Consider the following 26,769-nt stretch of genomic DNA (forward strand, 5'->3'; position numbering starts at 1 on the left):
GTGGCGCGGGCCCGTGACGTCACAGGAGGCGGGGCCAGCGCTGCTGCCGGGTGCTGGAGGCGCCATTGGCGCCGGCTTGGCTTGAGAGCTCCGCTGAGGAGCGGGAGGTTGGGCCTCAGTTACAACCGCGTCGGCTCCTGGTCCCTGGTCTTTCAGCGGCATGGCGTGCGGGGCGACACTGAAGCGGCCCATGGAGTTCGAGGCGGCGCTGCTGAGCCCTGGCTCTCCGAAGCGGCGGCGCTGCGCCCCTCTGTCCGGCCCCACTCCGGGCCTCAGGCCCCCGGACGCCGAACCGCCGCCGCTGCTTCAGACGCAGACCCCACCGCCGACTCTGCAGCAGCCCGCCCCGCCCGGCAGCGAGCGGCGCCTTCCAACTCCGGGTAACCAACGCTGCGGGCTTGGCAGGAAGCCAGGCCCAGGCATTTTTTTTTGCGGGGGGGTGAGGGTTGGAGTGGGGGTGGGAGAAGATCATGAACGCTAGGCTAGTTCACTTGCGGACCCCTTCTTTGCCCTGAGAAAAGGGAACAGGGGTGCCGCTGGGCCTTGTCGCTTCCGGGGATGGAAGACATCCGGGAGGGGTAGTAGGGCCACAGAGTCGGTTTTCGGTTTTCCTGGAGCTGCGGAGCCTAGAGAGGTGGGCAGCGGGAGCAAGATGGAAATAGCCCCGGCCGCTCGGGGCCCTCCCAGACCTTGGAGCCTCTCCTTTCTTCGCTGCCCTCCCCTGTACTGAGCCGCCCTGCAGATCCAGTGGGCCATGGAAAATTGGATTCTACTCACGAACCTGGCCTTGAGGGTGTGGGGGTTGGGGGCGGGTTACTGAGAAGGGGCCTGAGAACGTGCTGTGCAGCACTGTGCTGGGACTTGTAGGGAGACCTGATTTCCAGAAGTCTTTAGGGATCTCGGGCCGCCCTCGGAAGTCGTGGAATCCGATTTCAACCTGTTTCTAAGAGACTGGCCATGTTCTTTTATTGTATGGCTATTGTCTTGCACCATATATGGCTTGAAATCGGTAGATCGTTAGCTAGAATTTGAGAATCCTTCAACATACAGAAGCTCCGGAAGCAGAAATTCAATTATCCGTAACAGAGATTCTCCTTTAATAAGACATTCCACACAGGCCAGGGAAAGACGAGAACTGGTGTGACAATAAAGTTAAAAAAAGAAAAAAACTCAACTAACCACAGCACAAGAATAGAGGGAAAGGTGCATCAGAATGGATATTTAGCAGTTTTAAAGGGCTCCCGGAAATGGGGGGGGGGGTGGCTCACAACTGGACTTTGGCAACTCATTTCTTTGTGTGTTTTTCTATTCCTCAAGCGTTAGCAAAACGTTGAGGTTGCCTTAAAATCTCTTTTCTTACCCCTTTCAGTTACCAGTGTCTTTAGCCATTATTTCCTCCCCACTCTGCATAATGCATATCCACAATGCAGGTTTGAGGCCCTCATCCTCTCACACCAAGATTCCAGCGGTAGCTAGTCAGGCTCTCCTAGGCACTGTGTCCTTACTCATGTTCACCTCACCTCTTCTCTTCTCTTGGTATTCAAAGGATTTATCTGCTATAGGCATTTCTTGCCTAGGCAGTCTTTTATACATTTTTCCCCCATAACTATGCCTTTGCTTTTTTTCTCCAAGCCCCACTTGGCTGTACCTTATCCTTGACTTCCATCATGATGTTTTCACCTGTTTGCTAATAAATACAATTATTTCTTCAAGTCTTCCATCCTTACCTGACTAACCCTGCCCTATAAGGAACTCTATTCTATTTTAGTTGTGTGATCACTTAATGTTGCAAAGCCTTGTGTACTGAATGAAATAATGTTTGCAAAAGCAGGAGACATAGATACCCTCTTGAAGAGAGATATTTTTCTTTCACTGCTAAAGATACCCAAGGTTAGTCACAGAATCTTTTCTGGATCGCTCTTCTCCTGCAAAATAGAATTAATACTTGCCTCACCTATCTTGATGGATTTTATGCAAATTTTTTATTTATTCCAATACTACCATCTAGATTAATTCTGTGTAGTTTACAATATAGCAAATGCTTAGTAAGTAATTGCTGAATGTGTTTGGAAGCCTAAATATGGCAGGGTGCTATACTGGGGTTGTTGGGGTATTTTTTAATCATAAAATTTTTGCATGGATTTCTTGGTTATTTTATGTGAAAGTATTTTATTTAAAATATTCATCTGTAAAGATTGATCAGTTATGTTTCTTAATGCTTATTAGATTATGATTCTGGCATGAAAGAACCAATATGATTTGTTGCTTTGGCTTAAGTGGAAGATGCCTTATGGATTTAAAAAACTGTTCTTACTGAACTTAAAAAAGAGGGGCGGGGGTAATGTATTGTAGCACTTTCTATGGAAGGAGCCTATAAAATTAAGCCTTTTGTATTGTTTAAAGAAACTAGGTGGATACCAGGCATGGAAGGAGTTGCTGACCTCCAGGAGATGTTTGTAAGCATGGATTGAGGTTAGATGTAAAACAGTTAATTAATAATTGGTCATGAACTGAGGGTTGGAGAATAACTTCCAGAAAGAGATAATATTTTAGCTGGGTCTTGAGTAATGTTAGGGGGAGAGACATCCTCAGATCAAGCAAATGAAAAGTGCTAGAGCAAAGGCCAGAAAACCCACAGATTAAAGAAAGAATAGTTTAAGGCAACAGGGTTGTAGTGGGAGATGGAACTGGAAAAGTAATTTGAGGCCAAGTCTTGGAAGGCAAGGGATACCATATTCAAGAGTTTGAATTTGGTCGGTAGCAACCAGAAGCCATTGTAGAATTTTGAAGATGGACTTAGTTTAGTATAACCTGGAAGCACAATCTCAAATAATAATGAAAGGCAGGAATTTAAATTATTATCCACTGTTAAATTTTCTTTAAAATGTCTTTTCCTGTTTTGTGTGGCCTTCTTGGGAAAAAAATCACAGCTACTTCTTTTTATCCCAAGCACACTGTGTTTGGACTCTTGGACTTGCCGGTCCTCTGCCAGCCTTAATGTTGTGTCTTTCCGTTTGTTCACTTTGTTGTACAGGAGGCGGTTAGACGTTTATCAAAGACCTTCTGTTCCCATGCGCATTGTCTTCATACTTGTCCTTTCTTGTTTCAAGTCTTGGCAGTTCCTTACATCCTTGTATTGATTCTGGCAAGTATGTGCTTGGAGAGTAATACATTTTGAAGATGAAGCAGAGACTATAAATTCAGGGATCTAAAATATGAACTTCATAGCACTGTGAAAAGAAAGGTTTGCTAATCCTACATTGTTCCGTGTTCAGGCCGAGAATTCTGGAGTTGAGCTATGTGTGGAGCTACACTGAGCTCATGTCGGACTGTATCATCACTTCCTATGGCATTCTTAACGTCTTTGGTGTAGATGCTCACAACTTTTTGGGTAGACATTTAACATTCATTTTGAAGTACTAGGCTACTCATCCTGAATGATTTCCCAGGGTCATCGTCACATAGGTAGGAAGGAAGCAATGGCATTATTAGCAATTACCCCTGTTTTAAAAAAAATATATAGTTATAGCAAGTATAAGAATAATATAAGTAGGGGAGTGACAGCTTCCTGGTTTTCGTTTTTTATGAGGAAGCTCTGTTATGTGGAAAGTGAATACATGTTTTAATCCCCCCAAAAAAAAAAAAAATAAAAAACACACACACCAGAAAACTTGAAAACCACATCCTTTCAGATTCTGGTCTCTGGGAGAGGCCTTCAGGGTGGTTAGTGATTTGTGTGTTTTGGACTCCCTTTAATAGCATTAGCAAATTGATTTATTACCTTGACACATAATAGTAATCTGAATCCTAGCAATACTGCCTCTTATAGGATCAGAAAATTTATTGCTAAGCTCTGACCACCCATTCCGAGCAATAATGTCAGGTCTTCTCTTGGTCAATGTCCAAGCTGTGAACCTAAAGATTTCTACTGTCCCCTTCCCCAAAGATCTTAAATTCCAAACAGTATAAGAGTTTCATTGTTAGAAGCCCTTGGGTAGTAAGAGACTCTCAGTTCCCTGGTTTGTGAAATTGTGCAACTCAACAGAGATCAAAAATAGCTCTTTATTAGGTGAAGGATGGCTTTGTTTGTTTATTTGTTGCTGTAAGTTGTCCTAGTTAATCCTACAGCAAACGGCAGATCTGGTCATCATTGTCACAGGAAAAGCAAGGGAACTATTAATATCTGGGTGGTTTATGCCAAAATAGCTGCTACCCTATGTAATTATTGAAACAGTGGCAATAAGAGGAAGCACTTTGGGGGTTATAGGAGGAGTGCTGTATCTGGTATAAACATTTTTCTTGTTAATATAACATGGAAAGAGGGACAGGAAGCGGGAAGAAGTAACAATAAAGTGCATGCTCAAGTGTGTTTCTTTTTTATTAGAGCAAATTTTTCAGAACATAAAACAAGAATATAGTCGTTATCAGAGGTGGAGACATTTAGAAGTTGTTCTTAATCAGAGTGAAGCTTGTACTTCGGAAAGTCAGCCTCACTCCTCAGCACTCACAGCACCTAGTTCTCCAGGTAAGCATGTTTTAGTGTGCATAATCCATTTAAGACTTTGTAGTTGGCAATTAAAATGGTTTCCTAAGCCAGAATTTATTTCATCTAAGTAATAAAATTGGTAACGTATATACATTATATTACTACTTATAGATACTTTTAAAACCATAGTCATGAAATTACAAAAGACCTTACTTAGATTGGTTTGATTGACCTTCCTTCCACCCAGTTCAAGAGTACCCTTTGTAACTGCAGCATTTAGTACCATAGCCAGTGGCCACATGTAGCTGTTTAAATTACTTAACATTTAATAAAATTTTAGTTTCTCAACTGCTGTAGCCATATTTCAAACGGTTAACAGCCGCCTGTGACTGTTGTATTAGACAGCACTATAGAACATTTCCGTTATTGGAGAAAGTGTGTGACAGCATTGCTCTGTAACATCAACAGGTGGTCAGAGAGGATGTGCTCAAAAATAGCATCTCAGGGTTGGAGGGAACCTTCATGGTCATAGTTCAGCCATGAGTCCCTGCAAGTAGTCAACAGGCCAGGGCTCAAACATCACCACTGGTAGTGAACTCTGCCTACTTTAACAGTAGAGGAGTTTATTTCCTCACAGAATATTTTCCTTTTAATAGTTCGTAGAGTTAAAAATTGCCTTGATTAAAATTCGTCTCCTTATAGAACACAGATTAATGTTAGCCAGGAGGTCGGGGGAGTGGGGAATGGGGACAAATTGCTTAATGGGTAAGTGGTGTTACTTGGTGGAAACATTTTGAAATTACATAGAGGTGGTAGTTGTACATTATAACTTTACTAAATGCTACTGAATTGTTCAGTTTTAAAATGGTTTGTTTTATGTGAATTTCACATCAAATAATTTTTATTTGAATTGTCTTCTTCTAACCCAGAGGTCTTGGCTCTCAGACAACACCCTTTCCAATTAATTATTCTTGTACATACTTGAGTGATAGATCTTTCAGTGATTGTAACTAGCAAGTCTTCTTAATATTTTCTTGGGATTTTAGTAATATAATTTTGACAGAATATTATGAGTAGAGAAACAATTATAAGTGATTTAACTGGTCTATAGACTAAGAGGGCTCAAGAAACAGATTTCAGGCTGAGCTTTGAGGAAAATTCAGAACTGGGACAGAGCTGCTGCTTTTATCATGATCAGGAAGCCAATTTCCATCTGGCATCCCAGTGGAAATTTTGCTTTCCAGCTGCAATCTTATGAACATTTCATTTTCCTCAACCTAGTTTTAAAAGGGATCAAAGATGAGATGTGTAGTGCCTAAATTGTCTCTTTCCTTCATATGTCAGTGACTTAACAGTTTTTTATATCAGGCAGGTCAGCTATTTCTTATCAGAATCACCTGTGTAACTTAAACAGTCCCCAAGCCCTTTTACCCCAGAATTAAATCAATGTGTATCTTTTTTGTTGTTTATTCTACAGAGAATTATGATGTACTGCCATGATTAGGCATTGGTGTAGATGATCTACAAGGATCAGGGTAGCTCTTACATGTGCTGTGCTGTGCTTAGTTGCTCAGGCATGTACAACTCATTGCAACCCCATGGACTGTGGGGGTTCTCCGGGCAGGAATACTGGAGTTGTTTGCCATGCCCTCCTTGGGGAGTCTTCCCAACCCAGGGATCGAACCCAGGTTTCCCACATTGCAGGCAGATTCTTCACCACCTGAGCCACCAGGGAAGCCCAAGAATACTGGAGTGGGTAACCTATCCCTTCTCCAGGGGATCTTCCCAACCCAGGAATCAAACTGGGGTCTCCTGCATTGTGGGCGGATTCTTTACCAGCTGAGTTACCAGGGAAGCCCAGCTCTTACACTGTGAATCTGTTTTCTCTAATGCAGTCTGTCTATCAGCTTTAACCTTTTTGTTCTTCACCAGGTGAGCATTCTATATGGGCTCAGATTATTAATGGCATCAGAACCATTTTTCTGTGTGCAGACACGCTAACACACTTGAACACACGTTCTTCCTACTAAATTTACCTTGTAGAACGAATGTCAGAAACAGAATTTTGTGAAACTATTTCATGTATTGTAAAGTAGTGGAAATTACTATTTTTTAAAACAATTTTTATATTCTAGGACTCTGCTTAGTTACCAGTTCAGAACCCTACAGTAGCTGGAATGTGTTATGTAAACTAGATTTGTCTTTTGGCCAGGTTCCTCCTGGATGAAAAAGGACCAGCCCACCTTTACCCTCCGACAAGTTGGAATAATATGTGAGCGTCTCTTAAAAGACTATGAAGATAAAATTCGGGAGGAATATGAGCAAATCCTCAATACTAAACTAGCAGGTAGGCTGACGCAGTGGCTATGACCGTTGTTAATAGGATTCAGTAAGGATTAATCCCACTTAAGTAAATGGTAATTTAGAAAAAGCATAAAACTTAATACCAGAGAGTTCAATGAATTTTAAGTATTAAGTTACTCTCCTTGATTACTCTCTTTTGGATTCTAAGCATTTTATATATTATACATTGTATGGAAGGACTTTTCATTTACATTTTTGAAACAAAATAAGCCAAGCTTTTCTTTCAAGAATTTTCCATACGAATAAAAGCATTGAGAAGGTTATTTGGACTAGCTGATGAGTAGACAGGTGGGTAGGGATCATGCTAACCTCCCAACAGGTGGTTGGAAAGAGTATAGTCGACACTTTCAGACTTCTGGTGGGAGTCTCTTTGTGGATGTGGGAAGTCAGGCGTCGTGTGATTTAGAGGTACTTTAATGTCTGGAAAGCACCGCTCAGGCTAGAACAGAGTGATTAGTGATGGCAACAAGTAAAGCCTTTTGTAAAAGGAAGGGATCTAAATCAAGAATAGAAAGTAGTACCTATTTAGTGAGAGAGGATGATGTGATCAGAGAGGTTTTTAGGCAACAACTTCTTCCTATAACAGTATTGTTTTCTCACCTGGTGGCCCACATTACAGAATGTCAGTAGGTCGGCTTTAAACTGAGAACTGTTGACTTAACAGAGTTAAATGAATTTCTTTATAGCAGCACCTCTTTGATCCTTTAATACACTAATGGTGTGTATTGTAAGAAGAAGCTGTAGTATGTCATTCCCCTCTTCCGCCCCCACTCCAAAATTGTTTGGACTTCTTTGGTCATGGATGTCAGACTGCCTTCTGTCTTTCTACTGAGTTTCCCTTCAGAAGGTAGCTTCTGTGGAACTGTCTGTAGTTAGGTACTGTGGAATTTTCTCTTAGCTTTCTAGCCATTCCACCTCTATCACATTGAAATTTATAGCAAAGATAAAGTGCAGAAAAGAGCTTCAAGCTTCATGTCCTATAGGAGATACACTAAAATTTGCTGATTTGTAGTAGTAAGCACAGCTGCCTGTCTTGGAGAGCCATTAGCAGGAGATGAAATTATGGCAGGGGTGAGATTATTACGAAAATGTTAGAGGTGATCAGTGACCAAACCTAGGAGCTAGGGATTTGGCTCTGGGATCTAAGAAAAAGGAATAGATCTCAGAGTGACCATTATAAGGAGGGCCTAAGAGTGGGTAATGTTAAATGGGAAGCTGTATGTGATTCTGACACTTGATTCTTGAAAAACTGTGGGAGGGTTTCTGGGGATAGTATATACTGTCTTTCCCCTCACAGAACAATATGAATCTTTTGTGAAATTCACACATGATCAGATTATGCGACGATATGGGACAAGGCCAACAAGCTGTAAGTATTGCCAAGTCTTTCATTGACTTTTTCAACTTCCAAGAGCAAGAGTTTGACACTGAGTACCTTGTCTCTTGGGAGCAAAAAGCCCCTAGGAAGTAAAATAATAGATGACATTTGAAGAATACTTGTATGTCCAGCACTGTGCTGAACCATTTAAATCCTCCCAAAGTTTATTTAATGCATAATTCCCCTGTGAGGGAGAAACTACTACTTGTCCCATTTTAAAGGTAAGAGTATTTAAAGAAGTTAAATAATTTGTCCAGGCTCATATTGCTAGTGGTTCAGCCAGGATTAAAACCCAGGTAGTCTCACTTCAGCCAGTTTCTTACCTGACTTTTCCCTCAGAAAAGCTGTTAATTTATGAAAATTGAGTCCTTAAGATAGCTTATCAAATATGTAGTCAGAATTTCTTAATTCTAAAGATCTTGTCACCACTGGTTGCTCAAAACATAAATTATAAACAGCTATATATGTAAACTGAATCTAAGTTCTTAAGAATTGTCTTCTCTTAAATTCTTGCGAATTTAGGACCTCTTGAATGGTGATTCGTATCCTCCGTACTGTTTATCACATTCACCATTAGTTAATATTAAAAATGCATGACCCTATATTTTTAATATTCTTAACTCTTTTGTTTTTTACTCCTAATTTATAGATGTGTCCTGAAGCTTTCTTGCATATCTGGGTACCAGGTTTGACCTCAAGAGATGGCTGCTGTACACTTTTTGCAACTGGTTTGATATCACATTTCAGCTCCAACTTTTCATCCTGAGAACACTTAAATGTTTCTGCAGGTCCATTTTATACAACTTGAAAGACCTTAAAACTTTCTGGTTGCCACAAGCATATCTTTCTTTTCTGCTCATCGAATAAACAGCTGTGCCCTACTGTGATAGATTTTTCAAACAAAAACACCTGGAGCAGCAGTTTAGCAAAAATATGCCCTCAATGGCACTCAACAAATGGAGTTTCCCCAAGCACAGTTCTGTAAGAAGTGTGTGTGAGAGTGTGTATATGTGTGTATGTGTATTTTAAGTTATTATTTGTATTGTGCAAATTTTTTTGATCTTGGGGATTCTGGCTGTGAATTTGATGCACGACAATTATGGTTAAAAACATTTGCTTGGTCTACAGAAGATCATTAATGTTTTGTGACCATATAAGTTGTAACAGTGGATTGTTTTATGTGTAGGTATTATTGTTAAATACAGGGACTGTTTCCAGGCACAGAATATGAATCATAAGTTAGGATGGACATTAGATGTGATTATGATGACATAGCAAAGGTCTGTGGTCCTAGGTCTACAAATGTGTGGTGAGGAATAGAACAAACTGGAGACAGGCCATTTGACATCTGATTCTGCCTCGCCGTGTTAGAACATTACTTTGACTCCAAGCCTTAAAAACCCACATGGAGTCTGTGCTCACCTCATTCACACGGGAGCTCCCTGGACACTGAGCCTCTCAGAAGGAAAAAGTCTCCTCTGGAACAAGAGCATCAGGGTTTGATGGGGAGCACAACAAAGGTGGGTGCGGGCTGGGACAGGCCCCAGAGGCACTGCTGCTTGGGAGGAGCCACTTCACCTTTGTATCAGTTATTAAAAATAGAATTTGGATCCTTTGGTCAGGTTCCCCCAAATTCTTTTAAGAGATGTCCGTGTTCAACTGCTTAGGCTTTGTTTTGGCAACCCCTGCCCGAAGTTGCTTACAGACTGTTCTTCACCTCATTTCCAAGGCTGAGGAACAGAAAGTAGCCTCTGTTTTGAGGAGGTGGAAGTTAAGTATATGTTTATTTTTTACTGTGACTTGTTCAGGACCACATTTTACAAAATGCCTTGTTTCCTTTATTATTTCTGGAAAGGAAAGTTCTATTAAAATTGTTTTAGTTTGAATATAGACTAGTTTTTTTAATTAAGGCTTATTTTGGGGAAAAACAAAACAAAACTTGAGTTTAATTCAAACATATGCCAGTACCTTCCAAAGTAAGGTAATATTCAGAGACAGTTGTCCTGATCATATGGCTTAGAAAAATTTCTGGAATATTCACATTCGAAGATTCCTTATTAATGAATGTCTTTGACTTAAATCTAACCAAAACAACAACATTATTCTTTGTACATTTTCATTATATAGTGTTAATAAGCTTAGTTGCAAACAAATAAAATACTTAAGCTATTTGTTTACCTTGCCTTCTTAATACTGTGATATGTTTATTAATTCAAATAATTTATGTGAGGCTGCTATAACTATTGCTCCATTTCAACATTACATTTAAGATTTAAAGACTTTTTAAAGCCCAGAAGTGATCTTTTAATTATTAAAGAATTATTTTGACTTTATATTTGAAGGGCAGTGTGTTTCATCTCTTTGCCCAGGGTAGTCACTTCTTCCTGGAAGAGAAGAATAGCAGTCAGCGGCTGTAATGAGAGTGGCCTTATGGTGGGATAGTCCCAGCAAAACAAGGGACGGGCGAGTGTGGGGGCATCAGACATCCTGATGGAGGGGCCGGGACTGGGGCATGCCGCTTCACCGAAGCCTGGCTGATGCAGAGCCAGTGTGATGCACCAGCTCCCCGTCGCTGGTGTCAGTCCGTTCCTACTAAATGGCTTCTGGGTGGGAAATAGAGTAGGCCTCTAAGGAAGAAGATAGGCACCCTCACGGCACCCAGTATTAGGCTGCTGTATCGTCATGTGATTACCCTTTGGGGCCATGGGCTATAAGACCACACCACCATGACTGGATTTGGGGCTCTTCTCAAAAGGGACTAGACATGTTTGTTTAATGTTTCATGCAGAGAAAAGATGGATCCTAGATCAGAAAATGGGGACATGGAAGGTGATCAGACAAGTGAAAGGAATTTTTTCTCTAGAACTTGATTGCTAGGGCTTTGAACTTAGGGGCAGTTTCCAGGTAGGGAAGTGTCTTTGGCTCACGGAAATAGGTTAAGGCCAAGGGAAGAAGTCAAAGACCTGTAAGGATGGGCCAGGACCTGTAGTCTCAGAAGAGCTGTGTATAGTGAACTAGTTTAAAAATTTTTAATTCCATTTATTATCTTTCAGTAAAGTCTTCCTCTTAAGGGGAAGGAAGGGAGTAAGTGTCCAGGCATACCTAGGTCAGAGGAGTACAGGGGAGATTAAAGTTATGAGGCAGTGATAATTGTTAGGAGTTGCCAAGGAAGAATAATATCAGGAGACTTAAGAACTTGGGCCAGCCTTCCCCACATGGTGAGTCTTCTCTGTCCAGCAGGGAGGATTGGTTGGTTCATGTAGTAGTTACAGGAATGGTCTTTGGATGTTTGTAGCCCTAGAGTTTAGTCTGCTCTGCCACTAATTTGCTATGTGAGCCTTGCCAAGCTACTGAACTTGCTGAGCCATAGTTTCCTTGTCTGTAAAAAGGGTTAATTGTATGTACATCATTGGGGTTTGTTTTCAAATGTAAGATTGCATTTTCCATGTAAAGTATTTAGCACAGTTTGGGACATAGAATATACACTTGAAAATGTTACAGCAGGTCTCTTTACAGTGGTCTTCATCAAATCTGAAGACCAAAACCCTTTCTTTCTGCATTGGTGATTCTCAACTTCCAGAATGAATAGCCCCTTGTTAACATCAAGTCTACATTCTCTTAGAATTTGTACTTTCTAAGTGTTTGACTGAAAAATAAAAAATGAATGACAACTGAATTCAGTGATGCCTTTCAGTGAATCTGTATTTTGTTACTCACTTAGCAGGGATCAGCAAACTGTGGCCTATTTTTTGTAACTGAAGTTACATTGGAACACTGCCCCGCCTGTTTGCATCTGTGGCTGCTTTCACATCACACCTCCAGAGCCAGAGACTGTGGCCCACGGGGTGAAAATACTCTTTGGCCCTTTACAGAAAAGTGTGCGGGCTCCTGCACTGTAGCATCAGTAGACATATTAGAAAGTTTACAAAAAAGGCAAATTGGTACATCATGGATGGGAGAGTCACACCTCGGGTCAAGGTATGAAGAAAAATTCCTCTGCTTACCAAGGTGAACTGAGTGCTGTTAAGGAACAGTGACTTCTGTGCTGCCCTGGTGATTCTTTCCTTGAAAAGGCCTTGAGAGTGTGTGTAGTCTTCTATGGTTTCAGTTAACCTGAGCTTTGAATAAGGTTGACACCTCCAGCAAAAAATGATGCAGGTTTACCTAGGAAAAAATCTCCAGGTCTCAAGCCAAACCACACATTAGCTCTTCATTGTAGGGATGGTGTGACACTTTCTCTAAAATTTCAATATCTGTATTCAGAGACCTCATGTTTTTGCTGCTGTGGCTTATAGTGTTCTGTCTCTGTGCCTGGTTATCTGTGAACTGGACAGTATATTTGAAAAATTATTTGTAGGAATAAACAGGAAAAGGATGCTGCATCTACCTGTAGGAAGGCTATCTGGCTGCCTGTTTTTTAGGAATATTACTAAACCTTAATTGAGATTGAAGGCTGGAGGTTCCATGGATCATCCAGGTAACACACAGCCAGGTGTCAGGTCCATGTGAGAAGTGGTTTCCTTTTGTTTCACCCGTATCTTGAAAGCGTAATACTTTGGAATCCATGCTTGAGGTGTCTGTAGTGGCGGATTTGCACTTTAGCTCAGCCTTAGGTTTTGACTTTTGTCTCCTTCAGTCCATGGTGTTCCTAAAAGTGTAATTCGGGCATCCAGGGGCTTTTTCCATGTTAGCAAATACCTTAAGAGACAGAGCAGCTCTGAGTTCTAGGCTGTCTGGGTTCTCTCTTACCTAGATCTTGGCTCAGTGATTCCTTGAAACTAGTTGGTGCTGTTAAGAAAATGATTTTTATATTTCAACTGTTCAGCTGCTCTTGGCAGTAGCCTGATCCACATTTTCTGAGGCATAGTACCCACTATGCCTTCAGGCTAACAGGACAAAAGTAGGGAAAGATGTTTATATTGGCTTTGAATGTTTTTCAGTCATTCAGCAAGCCTTGCATTACTGGTATCTTCTGAGTTATTTATTTGCGGAAGAGATATATGATTTTTTTGGGGGTAGGGGCACACCCAGTGGCTTGCGGAATGTTAGTTCCCTGACTAGGGATTGAACCCAGGCCTGTGGCAGTGAAAGCACGAAGTCTCAATCCCTGGACCACCAGGGAATACCCTGTGAGTTTTAAAAGCCTGACAAGTCATGTTAAATAGCCCTACTCTGTCTTGTATCACATAAATACTTAGATGGGTCTTGATTCCTGAAAAGGAGCTCAGTCTAGCAAAGAAATGTAAGCGGGGAAAGTAAAAGCTGCTGTGCCATGTGAATGGTACAGGTAGTGGACCGAGAGAAGAGATGGAAGATGCTTCTAAGTAGCAGTAGTGGTCAGGGAAGGCTTCATTTAGGGTGGTAGTGTTGGAATGAGGTTTCAAAGGGTGAACAGGGTTCAGACAAAAGTAATTAGGACTTGAAATAAGCAAAGGCTGGGTGATGGGAAATTGTGCCAATGTTCAGGCACAACATTCTTGTTTCAACCAGAGTAGAAAACGCATAATAGATCTTGGGAAGAGAGCTCGAAGGTAGGTAGTAGGGGCTAGATAATGAGGGGCTTTGACTACCAGGAGTTTGACCTTTCCTCTGTAGGAATCTGAAGAGTTTGAGGGAAACTAACTGAAGTGTGTACCAGACAGAAGGGCAAATACCAAACTAGAGACAGACCAGTCACAGGCCTCTTTGTTGTCCAGTTAGAGATAACAAAGGCCTGAACATTGATGGGGGAGGATGATGAAATGAGGCTCTGGCTTTGCCTGGCTAAGAAGGGCATGGTGCACTTCCCAACAGGCACATTTTTAAAGATCCTTTTTCTTTTGGCTTGTCTTATCTGTGTCTTATTTAATCCAGCCCAGTTCTATAGCTGCTGCTGTTGAATGGTTCTCTTAAATCCACCTGTTATTCTTAAAGGTTCTGGTTATCTCTTGCATGGATTATTAAATTTTCCTCTCAGACTGTCCATCATGGTGCCCCTATTGTTCTGCCTGGAATTAAATCCCTAAATGGCTGCCCCAAGTGGCAGTTGTCTTTGCTCCCTTCTTGAAGGCAGTGTTAATGTAGCCCTTTGATGAATGCTTGTTGAGTACCTCCTGTGTTCTGGGCACTAGGAATATATATATCACTGAGCTGGATAGACCAAGTCCCTGCTCTTAATGGTGCTGACATTGTGAGGCAATACAAACTAGTAAACAGTTTAGTCCAAGATTTAAGTTTGAAGGAAATCAAATGGGAGTGATAGAACTGGATGCCTGAACTGGGTGGCAAAAGAGACCTGAGGAAGTAGTTGTGTAATGCATTTATGAGTCTACATGACTCTTCCCCTATACTGAGCTGTTAGTAGCACCTTGAACTATTATCTATTGGCTCTTAAATGATGAGTGACTAATGGATTATGTGGCCACTCCTCCCCTTTGCTAGTAGTCAGTACACTACCTGAAACTCTTCCTTAACTCTCAGATAAGTAACTTTAAGCTTTCTGCAGGTTGTCTCTCTGTAGCAAAGGTAAGAGATGCAGTCCTTACCCTAGAGAGGCTCACAGTCTCTGGGCAGGAAGGTGATGAAACTTGCTTTGATGTATTCTGTGCACCTGGACGGACTTCCTTTGTGGCTCAGATGGTAAAGCATCTGCCTACAATGCAGGAGACCCGGGTTCGATCCCTAGGTCGGGAAGATCCTCTGGAGAAGGAAATGGCAATCCACTCCAGTACTCTCGCCTGGAAAATCCCATGGATGGAGGAGCATGGTAGGCTGCAGTCCATGGGGTCGCTAAGAGTCAGACACGACTGAGCGACTTCACTTTCACTTGTGCACCTGGACAGAAAGCAGTGTTTCCTGTGGAAGGCCACTCTTGACAGCTTCCCTCCAGGTGTTTAGTTACCCTAATCTGTACTCAGGAAGGCTGACTCACTGGTAAAGCTATGGTGAAGGTGAAGTTGCTCAGTCGTGTCCGACTCTGCGACCCCATGGACTGTAACCTACTAGGCTTCTCCGTCCATGGGATTCTCCAGGCAAGAATACTAGAGTGGATTGCCATTTCCTTCTCCAGGGGAGCTTCCTGACCCAGGGATCGAACCCAGATCTCCCGCATTGGAGGCAGACGCTTTAACCTCTGAGCCACCAGGGAAGCCCAATTGGTCTGTAAAACCAGACTCTAGTGTGTTAATTCATGAGGAGAGAGATGTCTGGTGCAGTAGACGGCCCCATTGGCCTTACTGTGTTTTCTGTATACTTTAGCAGCACTCAGGGATCTTAGTTCTCTGACCAGGAGTGAACTGGTTACCCTGCAGTGGAAGGCCGAGTCATAACCACTGGACTGCCGGGGAAGTCCCTTAGTGTGTTTTCATGTAATCATACCACTTGGGAAGCCTAATTAAAGTCAAGAAAAAGCTCCATGTAAAAGAGCAAGGGGACTTTAATTCTAGGGATGGAATGTTGACCAACATCCAATTATGCCTCCCACAAGCCTCCCTCCTGCCCCCCCTTTCCTCCCCACTTCAGTGGTTCCTGGTTTTGTTGCATCTTTTACCTGATACTGTGAAAGTGAAGTCCTTCAGTCGTGTCTTTGCGACCCCATGGACTGCAGCCTACCACACTCCTCCATCCATGGGATTTTCCAGGCAAGAGTACTGGAGTGGGGTGCCATTTCCTTCTCCACCTGTATCTCCCCCCAGATGCCACATCTTTTGCTCTTTAAGAGTCACTCTGCTATTTTGGGCTCTTCCCTGGTGGCTCAGATGGTAAAGTGTCTGCCTACAATGTGGGAGACCTGGGTTCGATTCCTGGGTTGGGAAGATCTCCTGGAGAAGGAAATGGCAACCCACTTCAGTACGCTTGCCTGGAAAATCCTATGGACAGAGGAGCCTGGTAGGCTACCATCCATGGGGTCACAAAGAGTCGGACACGACTGAGTGACTTCACTCACTCACTCTGCTATTTTATTTCAGGCCTTGGGATCCGTTACTTTCACTTTCGGATTGCTTTGCTTATTGCTTTTGTTGAGTCTATCCTATAGCTCCAGGCTTGGGGGTGAGGGTTGGGGGGAAAGCTTTCAAACTTTGTCTTTTCCACTTGTGCTAGGATCCTTAGGCTACCCAGTTTATTCAAATCTGTTGGACAGTGGTATCAGATAAGGCCTTAAGTTCCCAATGTGCTAAACTATAGATGGCATATCTGCAGAAAGGTAGCATTAAATGCTTTTATCAGGTTATGACTGAGGTGTGTAAACAGGAAATCCTACAGATCAAGGATCAAGGACAGAAGTCTCGTGAAATAGATCCAGGGGTCATTAAATCTGTGGCTGTCCACAGCCCCAGCTCACGCAGCAGCGAGGCTAGTTTTCAGGAGAACGGGAACAGGAACGGGTTGGAGGGGGTGGTGGGGCTTCGATTAACACTGAGCCTTCCTCTTGTTCTTTGAAGATGGGAGCAAGACTCTTGGGGAAGCACAGAATGCCTAGACCTGTTCCACCCGGCCTCTGAGCCTCAGGGTTCCCCAATAAACAATGAACAAGGCAACAGCTCAGGCTTGTTTCTCTGTGTATAACATCTTTTGATTTCGTTGTAAAACTACAATTCCAAGAAGCAGAGGCTTGCAGAAAAAGGAAAAAAGAGATAAACGAGAGGAATACAAGAGGTGGTAACGAGCGCCCCCCCCACCCACCCCCGCCCCCCATGGCAGAGTTAAATCACTAAAAAGCCCAGGAATCTAAGCTGGCGCCCATGGTCGGCATAGCAACGGCGCAGGCGCAGTTCTGGCGTAGGATTTCTGGGAACTGTAGTTTTCCCATCTTCGGGAGCGCCTTGTCGTGGACATCCTTGCACAGCCGCACCAACACCGGGGCCGAATGGAGGGGCTTGGCGTATCAACAGTTAACATCTATAATAGGAAACAGTATACGTTTAACTGGGCTGGTTGGGACCTCAACAAAGCCCTAGTAAATGCTCAGAGTTCAGAAAGATTCCGCAGAAAGCTTCGTGCGATAAACGACGAGAACGGATTAGGCATTTGCCCCAGGGGACATTGGGAAGTCTGTAATGATCCTACAAAATTTGGAAGCATGAGAACAGTTCTGGATGTTTGAGAACACCAGGGTATTGAATACCGGTTGATGAACAATGGGATCTGAGGAGTTACCAATGGAAAGAAATCAGATCATGGTCTTGAATGCCAAACCCCAAAATCTGGACCTTTTCTTGAATAACCTTACACAGAGCCCAAGCAATATGAATGACCCCCTTCCTTTGCATTCTCCATTTATTCATCTTTGTTTTAACCACTTGTCACGGCATTCTGTGCCTTCATCCCAAGAACTCAACAAGGGTCATGGTTGAGATAAGAGCTCAGGAAGTGTTTTCTGAATGATCAGATTTGAATCTTCAGAAAAGCAACAATAATAAGAAGAGAGGGTAAGAAGAGAGTAAGGCTGGATGTGAAAAACCATCAAAGTTCAAAGTAAATTGCTTTCCCAGTCTGTAATTTTCTCTCCATCCAAGATTCGAAATCTGGCAGCTCAAAGGCCATTTCCATGATGGGTTTTGTTTGGTCAGCACTTGAAAAACAAAAAATTAGTTGCCTGGCTTTTTACAACGGAATGTTTCACATTTAAGCAATAACAAAAAATGTCTGGCTTCTCGTGAAAAATTTGAAGAGTTGACAGTTTGGAGCCCTGATTCTTGACAGCAAGAGTGGAGCTGAGGAGCTGCTGCCCCCTTTAGCCGGGACATATGCTCTTCAGGTTGCATATTCCCCACCATCCCTCTCCCCCAAACTGAGGCCAAGGATCAGTTCCCATTTATCATAATGCTTTTGTTTTCATTTCCTTACAGTGAGCTAGCTCTGGCCTTGGAGGCTTTTGAACTGCCATCTTTGTACTAATCTACCCCACCTGGTATCTGAGGAATGATTCAATGAAATTAATATTTTAGAAAGATTAGTGCAAAACAGACTGAAGTGAGGAGCCAGGAGGCAGAAAGGAAGAAATAAATTTGAAAATCTATTGAAGGAATATTCGAAAGCATTTGGCCAGTGATTAAATATTGGATGAAGCAGGAGGAAAAGGCAAAATACAGCTTCAGAGTTTACTACCTGAATGGCTGGAAAGGTGCTATCACCAACATTAAATGGGAGAAGTGAAAGGGGTGGTGGTGATCACTCCCTTGCTACCTCTAGTATTTTGTAGGCAAGGGCCATGAGTTACCACTTCCATCATCCTCCAGTACTGTGCTGGACATGCATTAGGTGCCCAGGAAATTCTAGCTGAACTGAAACTGATCTAAGATGGGGTACATATCTGATGAGGAGGGAAGGAAAGGAGAATTGGAATGCTGGAACAAAACCAGTACATCGTGGGACCTCAGGCATTCTCCTCAGAGTGGATGAAACTAGGGCTTGGTTGATAGTTGATGCATTTTGGAGAAAAACCTATGCAAAAGTCCTGAAGCAGAACAGGAATTTGGCATGCAGAAATGGAAGTGGGGGAGGGAGGAATCAGTATCCTTCCAAGGAAAGAAGAAAAAAAGGGAGAGAGAGACTGGATCACAGGATATTCCTGGAATACACGGAAGAGCAAGCTCTCGGTCGGGGCATTAGGCAGTTTTGGACAATGAGCCTGGGAAGTTTGGAACACTGGACTTCTCTAACAGTTTTGAGAGCTCATCACTTAAAAGAAAAAGAAATCTGCAGTCCAGAGCCACTGCCGCCACCCCCATCTTCCCTGCCTTGGGGAGGGCATAAGGTCACTGATCCAGGAGGACTCAGAAAAGGAAAGAGGCATAGTCTCCACCACAGCACCTGCATCCACCATGCAGAGCATCAGGTGTGTGGTGGTAAGCGAAGGGGCTGTGGTCAAAACACGCTACACAAGCAACGCCTTCCCCAAGGAGTACATCCCCAGTGTTCAACAACTATACGCCCAGAGTGCAGTTGACGGGTGCCCAGTGAACCCGAACCTGTAGGTACAGCAGGCCAGGAGGAGTATGATCACCTCCGCACTCTCCTGCCCTCAGACCAACATGTTTGTCATCTTCTCCATTGTCATCTGCCTTCCTATGAGAATGTGCAGCACAAGTGGCATTCAGAGGTGTGCCACCACTGCCCCGAGGTGCCCATCCTCTTGGTGGGCACCAAGAAGGACCTGACACCCTAAAGGCGCCTGAAGGAGCTGGGCCAGGTGGTGGCCCAGCAGATCCAAGCTGTGCTCGGCCCTGCAGCAGGATGGCGTCAAGGAAGTGTTTACCGAGGCCGTCCGGCAGTGCTCAACACCGTGCCAATCAAGCATGGGCAGTCCTGCATCCTCCTGTGACCTGGCACCCAGCTTGGAGGCTGCCCCTGACCCTCCACCGGTTGCGCCTTTGTGTCTCGGTGCCTCGTCTGCCCCCAGCTGTGCCTTAAGGACTAATTCTGGCACCCCCTTGCTTATGGGGGTCCCCAAATGTCTTTTTCCCCTTAAGGGGGACCCACAGGAAAAGGGGCTTTGGGCCCTGCCCCATTCTGCTTGGAAACACCAAGTATTCTTGAGAGCTCACCCAGGTCAAAGTCGGACCCCTCCTCCAAGAAGCCTCCCCATTTCCCCCTACTCACCAGTTGACCTAGTTTTCCACACAGATATTGCTGCCTGTCCTGGTGCCTTCTCTCCAGAGGGCTCGGCAGAACCTAACCTCTCCCTCACTGCTCTTCAAATTGCTCCGCCCTCAAGATGCTCTCTCTTCCACAGGGAAGAAGCCACTGAATCCTAGTAAGATGAATGTGCCCGAACCTACCCCCATGTCCCTGGGCCTCATGCACCTGCTGACTGACTCGGTTCCACCCACATCGGGCTCCTGGGGCCCCTCTACCCCCATCTGCATCAACAAAACCTTCTGTCTCCAGTGAATCTGGGGCTCCTGCTGTAATCAAGGGGAACCTCTGGAGGTTCGGAAACAGAGGGGCATGGTCTCTGACGACTCTCCAAAATCCGTAAACTTTAAAAACTGAGACACAAAGAACTGCGATTGTCTTAGAGTGCCTTCCACGTGCTAGGAAACGCCTCAGTGGTTCGGTGGTGGTTTACTCGCTAAATCCTGTCCGACTCTTGAGACTCTATGGGCAGTAACTAGCCAGGCTCCTCTGTCCATGGAATTCTTCAGGCAAGAATATTGGAGTGGGTTGCCATAGAGGATCTTCCTGACCCGGGGATCGAACCCTCTTCTCTTACGTCTCTTGCATTGGCAGGCGGGTTCTTTACCACTAAGGCAACCTGGGAAACCCAGTGCTTTAATAGAACTCACTTAATCCCCCAAGCAACTCTATACACTGTATTATTATCTTTTAAGATTATTTTTATCTTAGATGAAACAGAAACATAGTGAGGTTAAGAAATTTTGCCAGGTGACACACAAGTGGCGGAGCAAGAACTGGAACCCACCCTGGGTGTGTTCACACTCCATGAGCTTAACCGCCACTGGAAGGGGATGAAGAGGGTTTCCTTGGTCAAGTCCCGCACCAATCATAGCTGTGGTGAGAGTCCCAGGCACTGAAGAAGGAAGCAGCAGGAAATCACTAAACCCTGGGGATGCCTCTCACGCGGTTATCTGGGCAAGGTCCGCTCGTCAGCAGTCTCTGGAGGTCAACTCAGACGGCCGCGCAGGCGCAGACAGATGGGCTTGGTCTCTATGGTTCCGGGGCGCGACGGCGGAAGGCAGGTCGGCTCCCGGCGTCGCGCTGCAAGAGTCGCGCAGCGGGCTTCCTTTGCGGCAGGCCTCTTCGTAGCCTGAGGATCGTCTAGGAGAGGCGGCCAGCGAGGAGAAAAGGACACAGCGGCCGGACGGTAGGGGCTGTGTGTGTCCGCTGGGCGATAGCGCCTAAAGCGCGTCCTTCCGAGAGCTCTTTAACAGATTTTCTCTTGGCTTGCTGGGTGGATGACCTTTCTCCTGGCCATATTTTCTGCTTTCCCAGGCTCCTTGGTCCACACAGCCTATGTCACTGAAGCCTATAGAGCGCGCCTCTCTCGGCTCTTTTTCCAGGTTGACTTAACTTTCTGACAGACTCATACTTGGCCTTTTGTTTCTTAACCTGAAGTCCACGTTCCTTTCCCAGCTTGCTGAGTGGCCTTGCGGGATTTAGGCCCTGCCAGCCTCTAAAGCTCTTTGCGTTCTTCCCGACGTGCACTCTGCGCTCCAGCCGCGTCTGGGTGCTCAGTGTACCCCAGACATAACCCAGCACACCGGCTGTAACTCGTGCAGCGTGTGCCCCAATGGAATACTCTGTCAACGACCTGCCCTTGATCCGTATCAAACGCCACCCATCTTAAAGGCATTTCCCCAGTTTCCTGGACAGAATAGGTGCTTCCTCCTTACGTCTTGTGCTCGCCCGTTGATTCCCAGCTCCCTCTGTGTGTCCTATGCTAGTGCTTAGGTTGCAGCTGCTCCCCACCACCCCCATCCCAGTGACTGGAACATTATTACTCAGTAAATGACTGAAAGAAAATTATCAATCTGGGTAGAAATGACTGGGTAGAAAACTTTAAAATTACATTCACCTGTAAGCCTACCACTCATAAACGTAACTGTTGACCTTTTTTTGTGCTTCCTTTCAGTCTTCTTTTGAAGTTTTTTTTTTTTTTACATTACTGTAACCCCCTCCTTTTTTTCATTAAACATTAAAAGGTATATTTCATGTGTATTATCCTCCCCCCACCATTGTCTTACCAGATGGGTACTGGATTTAATTATTCATTTCTGTTGCTTCACTGGTGGCTAAGACAGTAAAGAATCTGCCTGAAATGCAGAAGCCCCGGGTTCGATCCCTAGGTTGGGAAGATCCCCTGGAAGGGCATGGCAACCAACTCTAGGATTCTTGCCTGGAGAATTCCATGGACGGAGGAGCCGGGTGGGCTACAGTCCATGGTGTGGAAAAGAGTGGGGACATGACTGAGAGACAAACACTTTAACTTTCTCTATTGTTGCACTTTTAAGTTGTTTGAATTTCTTTTTTTTTTTCCCCCAACAATTATTGAGCTCCTACCTGACTGGTCCCTATCCTCAGAGTTGTTCGAAAAGGAGATGTGCATATGAATAGTACATTACAGGGGCGTGCAAGGTACTATGGAAGGTCTGCGAGCTGATGCTGTGCTAACACAGGATGACATTCCCGCTTCAAGATGGCTTCTTAGAAGTGTCATCTAAGTTATTATGGATCGAAAAGTGGAAAGAAATGTTTTTATGCTGTGCTTTTTTATTTCAGTTATTTCTTCAGATCTATCTCAAAGCATTGGGATTACTGAGTCAAAATATTCAATACAGGGACTTCTTTAGTGGTCCAGTAGCTTAGACTCTACACTCCCAATGCAGAGGCCTGGCTTCAATTCCTGGTTAGGAAACTAGAGCCCAGTTCGCCTGCGGCAGCTAAAGATCCTGCATGCTGCAACTAAGACCCTGCACTGCCAAATAAATAACATATATTTTAAAAATTCAATAAAACACACTTTTCAACTTTTGATTAAAATGACCTTATCAATATAGAGGATTTTTAATGCATTGTTTTTTGGTTCTAGTTCCCTTTTCCTGGAGTTTGAGTTTTGTGAGAGCATGAAAATTGCTTATCTACCATGAACTGGAAGAACTTGTGTAATGAAAAAGTTTGGGGAGAAGAAATTGGGAGACTGGTACAAAATATCTTTCTAGAGGGTGGTTTGTCATAATTATCTCATTTTTCTCAGAAATTTCTCTTTTGACTGCAACTTTATGGCATTCCTTTTTTTCCCCTTCCACTTCAGCCATGCCGTTCTTTGATGTGCAGAAAAAGCTGGGTGTTGACTTAGACCACTGGATGACAATCCAGAGTGCTGAGCAGCCTCACAGGATTCCAGCCCGATGCCATGCTTTTGAGAAAGAATGGATAGAGTGTGCACATGGAATCGGTAGTATCCGAGCGGAGAAGGAGTGCAAAATAGAATTTGAGGATTTCAGAGAATGTCTGCTTCGACAGAAAACGGTGAGGAAGTGATGAAGATGGGAATGGAATTACTTCCTTGTTTCTCTAGAGCTACTTTTAAATACTTCTAACTGATCACTGGGCATTGGCTTGCCCCATGTGAATTGGCAAAACTTTTGTGTGAAATACCTTCTCTACTTAGGTACCATGTCAAGGAAGTTAACTGTGTTAACCTGTTCAGTGTTCTTCCTCATATTCTCACATATTGGGTTGGCCAAAAAGTTCATGAGGGTTTTCCCATCAAACTTTTTGGCGAACCCAATATTTTCCTTAGCATTGTGCCCTGCTGCAGCCATCAGGTTAGAAATTGCATGTGCAGATTTCCATTTTTGCGTAGGCTGGAAAGTAAAGAGTATCAGCTAGTCTTGGGTGTTTGTCCTTGAAAATGTTTGGGCAAATATATTTCAAATTCATTGAACCCTCACTGGGGAAGAGATTAAAATCCTGTAGCTCTATTACACTGAACCTAATAAAACAACCTCTAGATTTCTACTCTGCAGAAGATGGAGGTGTTAATGAGATTGTTTTAGGTGATCCTGACCGAAAATACAGGGGAAAAAGTGTTAGTAGCATAGTGTTTACCTCCTCAAGAGTTGAATGAATTGCATAACATATAGGGTCCTGTTCCCCTTTAGAGAAGAAATCTTTAGCTATGGGCTGTCATTTTGCCTATTTCTGTGCTCCACATATAACATAGAATTATGTTTATTACTGTCAACTCCTTGGGATTCAGGAATACAATTTAGATTTTCAGTTAAATGTATCTCTAAAGTTATCTGTATCCATTTTAATATAGCTTGTCTTTTATAATCTGCTATTGGCATTTGGGTGAAGTAAAGCCAAATTTGGAAGGAATAAATGGTTGTCAGGTAATAATTTTGTCATGTTCTCTGGAAGAATATTTATCATCGAGTGATACTGTAGTAGACAAGGAGTGGGTGGTGGCTGGCCACCAACCAGCTAGTTAGTTCGCAGCATGTCATAACTTCTCTTCTTCTCTCCCCACTTCTCTCCCCACTTATTCCTTGCTCAGATTAACACTTGATTTATTATGGAAAATTTATACCAAGAGGAGACAGTGTGATGAGGTGGAAAGAATATTAGATTGGGAGTTGGGAGAGCTGGATTTTGATGCTGGTTTTACCACCACATTTTTGTGACTTCAAGAAAGTCTTTCCCATCCAATCTTGGTTTCCTTATTTGGAAATATAGTGTTGCTCTAAGGTCACTTCCTCATCCTGTGAATTTCTGAAGAGATGTTACCATTTTAGAGGTCATCTAAGTGAAGATGTTAGTGAATCAAAGAATTAGAATCAAACACTTCTCTAAGTTCTTAGAATGTAATAGTACATATATTTCTTGCAATAATCTCAAATGAGATGCTGTAGAATTATTTTCCCCACTGTATGATTAAAACATTGAAGCAAGGAAATATTAAGTCCATTACCTAAGGTCACATAGCCCAGGAAGAGGTGGAAATAGCATTGGAACCTGGCAGTGCTGATTCTAGACCCTGTGCTTATATTCAGAACACCAAGTCATGATTGGTTCTAGCTGGGAGAGACATTTGACATAACGGCTGTATGATACCTCAACCATAACTAGTTTTATGTTGGGAAATTCTTTACTAGAGAAATGTTAAGAATACAGTTTTTAAAATGGTTAATGTTTAGTATTGGGAATACCTAAAGTTTTTTTCTACTGAAGTTACGTCCTCATTCTTTAAAGTTAATGGGATGTTTAATTGAATGTACTGCCCCTTCATGCCTTTGTGAAAACCTAGTCATTCACTCAAAAAGTATTTTTTGGATCACCTATTATGTCAGGAACTATTCCAGGTACTGGGAGTATAGCAGTAAGCAAAACAGCAAAAAGTCCCTGCCCTAATGGAACTCATTCGTGGGGCAAGGGTTGGGGGTGGGATACAGAAAATCTACAAACAAGGTAAGAAATAGCGTGTCAGGTGTTGGCAAGTGCAGTGGGGAAAATAAACAGAAGGATAGGAAGCACTGGTATGGTTGCTCTGTGCTTCAGCGGAGTGCTCCTAAAAGAGCTCAAGGATAGAAAACATTTGAGCAGAGACTTGGAGATTGTGAACCACGTACACTTGAGGGAGGAGGCAGCGAATGGAAGGGTCTCTGAGTTGGAGCAGAGAGAGCTGGAGGAAGGTAGAAAGACATAAGAGAAGGGTCTTATAAGTCCTTCTAGGGAAGGATTCAGCTTTTCCTGTCAGTAAGATGAAAGCCATTGGGTTTTGAGCCAAGGAATAGTGCATTCAGGATTGGTAAGTCTGTTTTCCATGTCCCAGAATCCGTTAATTGCGGCTCTCACACAGTCTTGGATAGCTTGATTTTCATCCGTAGGGCACGTCCTGCTGAGGGGAAAAGGCAGAACTCAAGGCCCTGCCTCTCTGAGCGACTACTGGCTGGGCACATAGCAGGTCTTTCAATGCGGCCCACAGACCTCATTGGTCTGTTTCTGCTTCATTCATACCTAGTGAGCAGTCACCAGCATATGTGCGAGGTGATGTCAGCTTTTCATATTTTAAAAGATTTTAGCATGCACAAGTATACCTCTTAAAGCTGCTGTATCTCTATTATTTTTGTAAATGCTTATATTCCTCTATATAATAGAAACATACTAGTTACCCGTTTTCAAGGAGGTATTACTATATATACAGCAGAAATTGATTCTTTAAAGATGAGATTTATCTCAGAGGCCCTCCAGGATGAAAAGCTTCCATAGTTTAAAAAGGAAACCAGTTTTGTATTCAGCTTCTTCAGTGCTCACTTTCTGGTGCGTATCTCCCTCCGAGTTTAAATATTTTCCTCCTTTGACAGATGAAACGTCTGAATGCCATCAAGAGACAGCGGGATAAGCTAATCAAGGAAGGGAAGTACACACCTCCACCTCACCACTCGGGCCAGGAGGATCTTCGGCCCTGAGTGGAGCAGCTGCCAGTGGCTGGAGACTGATTCTCACGTTCTCTCTTCTCCACTGGAAACTATGTACTAAAAACCCCTTTGTGAGAGAGTCTAAAAATAAAGGGTTGCTCCATCCTATTTGTTCTATTTTCTTTTGGATCATACTTTTCAATAATGAGGTTGCAACCTATTTTTTAAGTTTGGTAAAATGCCTTTACCTTAAAAATTAGCATCAAGGGAATACCAGTGGTATGTTAGTACTTCTGGTTGAAATGCTTAGAAACATATTTTTAAAAGAGAAAATTCAGATGTAGAAGGGAAGGTATGATCCCTAGAAAATTAAATGTTGAGAATATAATGAAAACCTCAGATATCTTGAGAATTTCTTGAACTATTTTTTGTCTTAAAATGCATATAACATAAAACATACCATCTCAATCTTTTTTTTCTTTGACCTTGTGGCTTGCAGGATCTTAGTTCCCCGACTAGGGATCAAAGCTGCATCCTCGGCAGCTAAAGCAGAGTCCTAACAACTGGACCAGGAAACCAAGAAATTCCTCATCTTAACTATTTTTCAGTGTACAGTTCAGTGGTATAAAGTACGTTTACATTGTTGTACGACCATCCATCTCCAGAAGTCTTTTCAT

General features: G+C 43.3%; 2 protein-coding genes, 1 long non-coding RNA gene and 1 pseudogene across 5 annotated transcripts; 3 read left to right on the plus strand and 1 right to left on the minus strand.

The window, feature by feature from the left end:
• Positions 1 to 45: 45 nt before the first annotated feature.
• On the plus strand, positions 46 to 11,904 carry AKIRIN1 (akirin 1). 2 transcript variants are annotated; one of them, NM_001127672.1, is made up of 5 exons: positions 144 to 380; positions 4,385 to 4,525; positions 6,699 to 6,833; positions 8,148 to 8,219; positions 8,878 to 9,187. In NM_001127672.1, exons 1-5 carry the CDS (start codon positions 161 to 163, stop codon positions 8,886 to 8,888), a joined length of 579 nt encoding a protein of 192 aa, NP_001121144.1. In that variant the 5' UTR covers positions 144 to 160; the 3' UTR covers positions 8,889 to 9,187. The 2 variants fall into 2 exon arrangements, with proteins under 2 accessions (XP_060271661.1, NP_001121144.1); XM_060415678.1 differs by having other exon boundaries at positions 46 to 380; positions 8,148 to 11,904.
• On the plus strand, positions 9,753 to 19,584 carry LOC132657399 (rho-related GTP-binding protein RhoG-like; annotated as a pseudogene).
• On the minus strand, positions 16,755 to 20,880 carry LOC114114099 (uncharacterized). Its single transcript, XR_003588956.3, has 2 exons — positions 20,632 to 20,880; positions 16,755 to 17,105 (listed from the first exon to the last, which is right to left on the minus strand). It is a non-coding gene; the product is annotated as an uncharacterized LOC114114099 (long non-coding RNA).
• Positions 20,881 to 20,971: 91 nt separating this feature from the next.
• NDUFS5 (NADH:ubiquinone oxidoreductase subunit S5) lies at positions 20,972 to 26,260 on the plus strand. Of its 2 annotated transcripts, none has more exons than XM_060395334.1 (3): positions 20,972 to 22,869; positions 22,981 to 23,198; positions 26,039 to 26,260. In XM_060395334.1, exons 2-3 carry the CDS (start codon positions 22,983 to 22,985, stop codon positions 26,141 to 26,143), a joined length of 321 nt encoding a protein of 106 aa, XP_060251317.1. In that variant the 5' UTR covers positions 20,972 to 22,869; positions 22,981 to 22,982; the 3' UTR covers positions 26,144 to 26,260. The 2 variants fall into 2 exon arrangements, with proteins under 2 accessions (XP_060251317.1, XP_004001873.1); XM_004001824.4 differs by having other exon boundaries at positions 20,972 to 21,033.
• Positions 26,261 to 26,769: the final 509 nt, after the last annotated feature.

The sequence above is a fragment of the Ovis aries genome, chromosome 1 (assembly GCF_016772045.2).
Source record: "Ovis aries strain OAR_USU_Benz2616 breed Rambouillet chromosome 1, ARS-UI_Ramb_v3.0, whole genome shotgun sequence".
Lineage (NCBI taxonomy): Eukaryota > Metazoa > Chordata > Mammalia > Artiodactyla > Bovidae > Ovis > Ovis aries.

Excerpts from the sequence above, each read along its gene's own strand:
- NDUFS5 (XM_060395334.1), top strand. The coding sequence starts at position 22,983 with ATGCCGTTCTTTGATGTGCAGAAAAAGCTGGGTGTTGACTTAGACCAC. Across the intron at positions 23,199-26,038 it reads GTCTGCTTCGACAGAAAACG|ATGAAACGTCTGAATGCCAT; the intron begins GTGAGGAAGTGA and ends CTCCTTTGACAG.
- AKIRIN1 (XM_060415678.1), top strand. The coding sequence starts at position 161 with ATGGCGTGCGGGGCGACACTGAAGCGGCCCATGGAGTTCGAGGCGGCG. Across the intron at positions 4,526-6,698 it reads CACAGCACCTAGTTCTCCAG|GTTCCTCCTGGATGAAAAAG; the intron begins GTAAGCATGTTT and ends TCTTTTGGCCAG. Across the intron at positions 6,834-8,147 it reads CCTCAATACTAAACTAGCAG|AACAATATGAATCTTTTGTG; the intron begins GTAGGCTGACGC and ends TTCCCCTCACAG.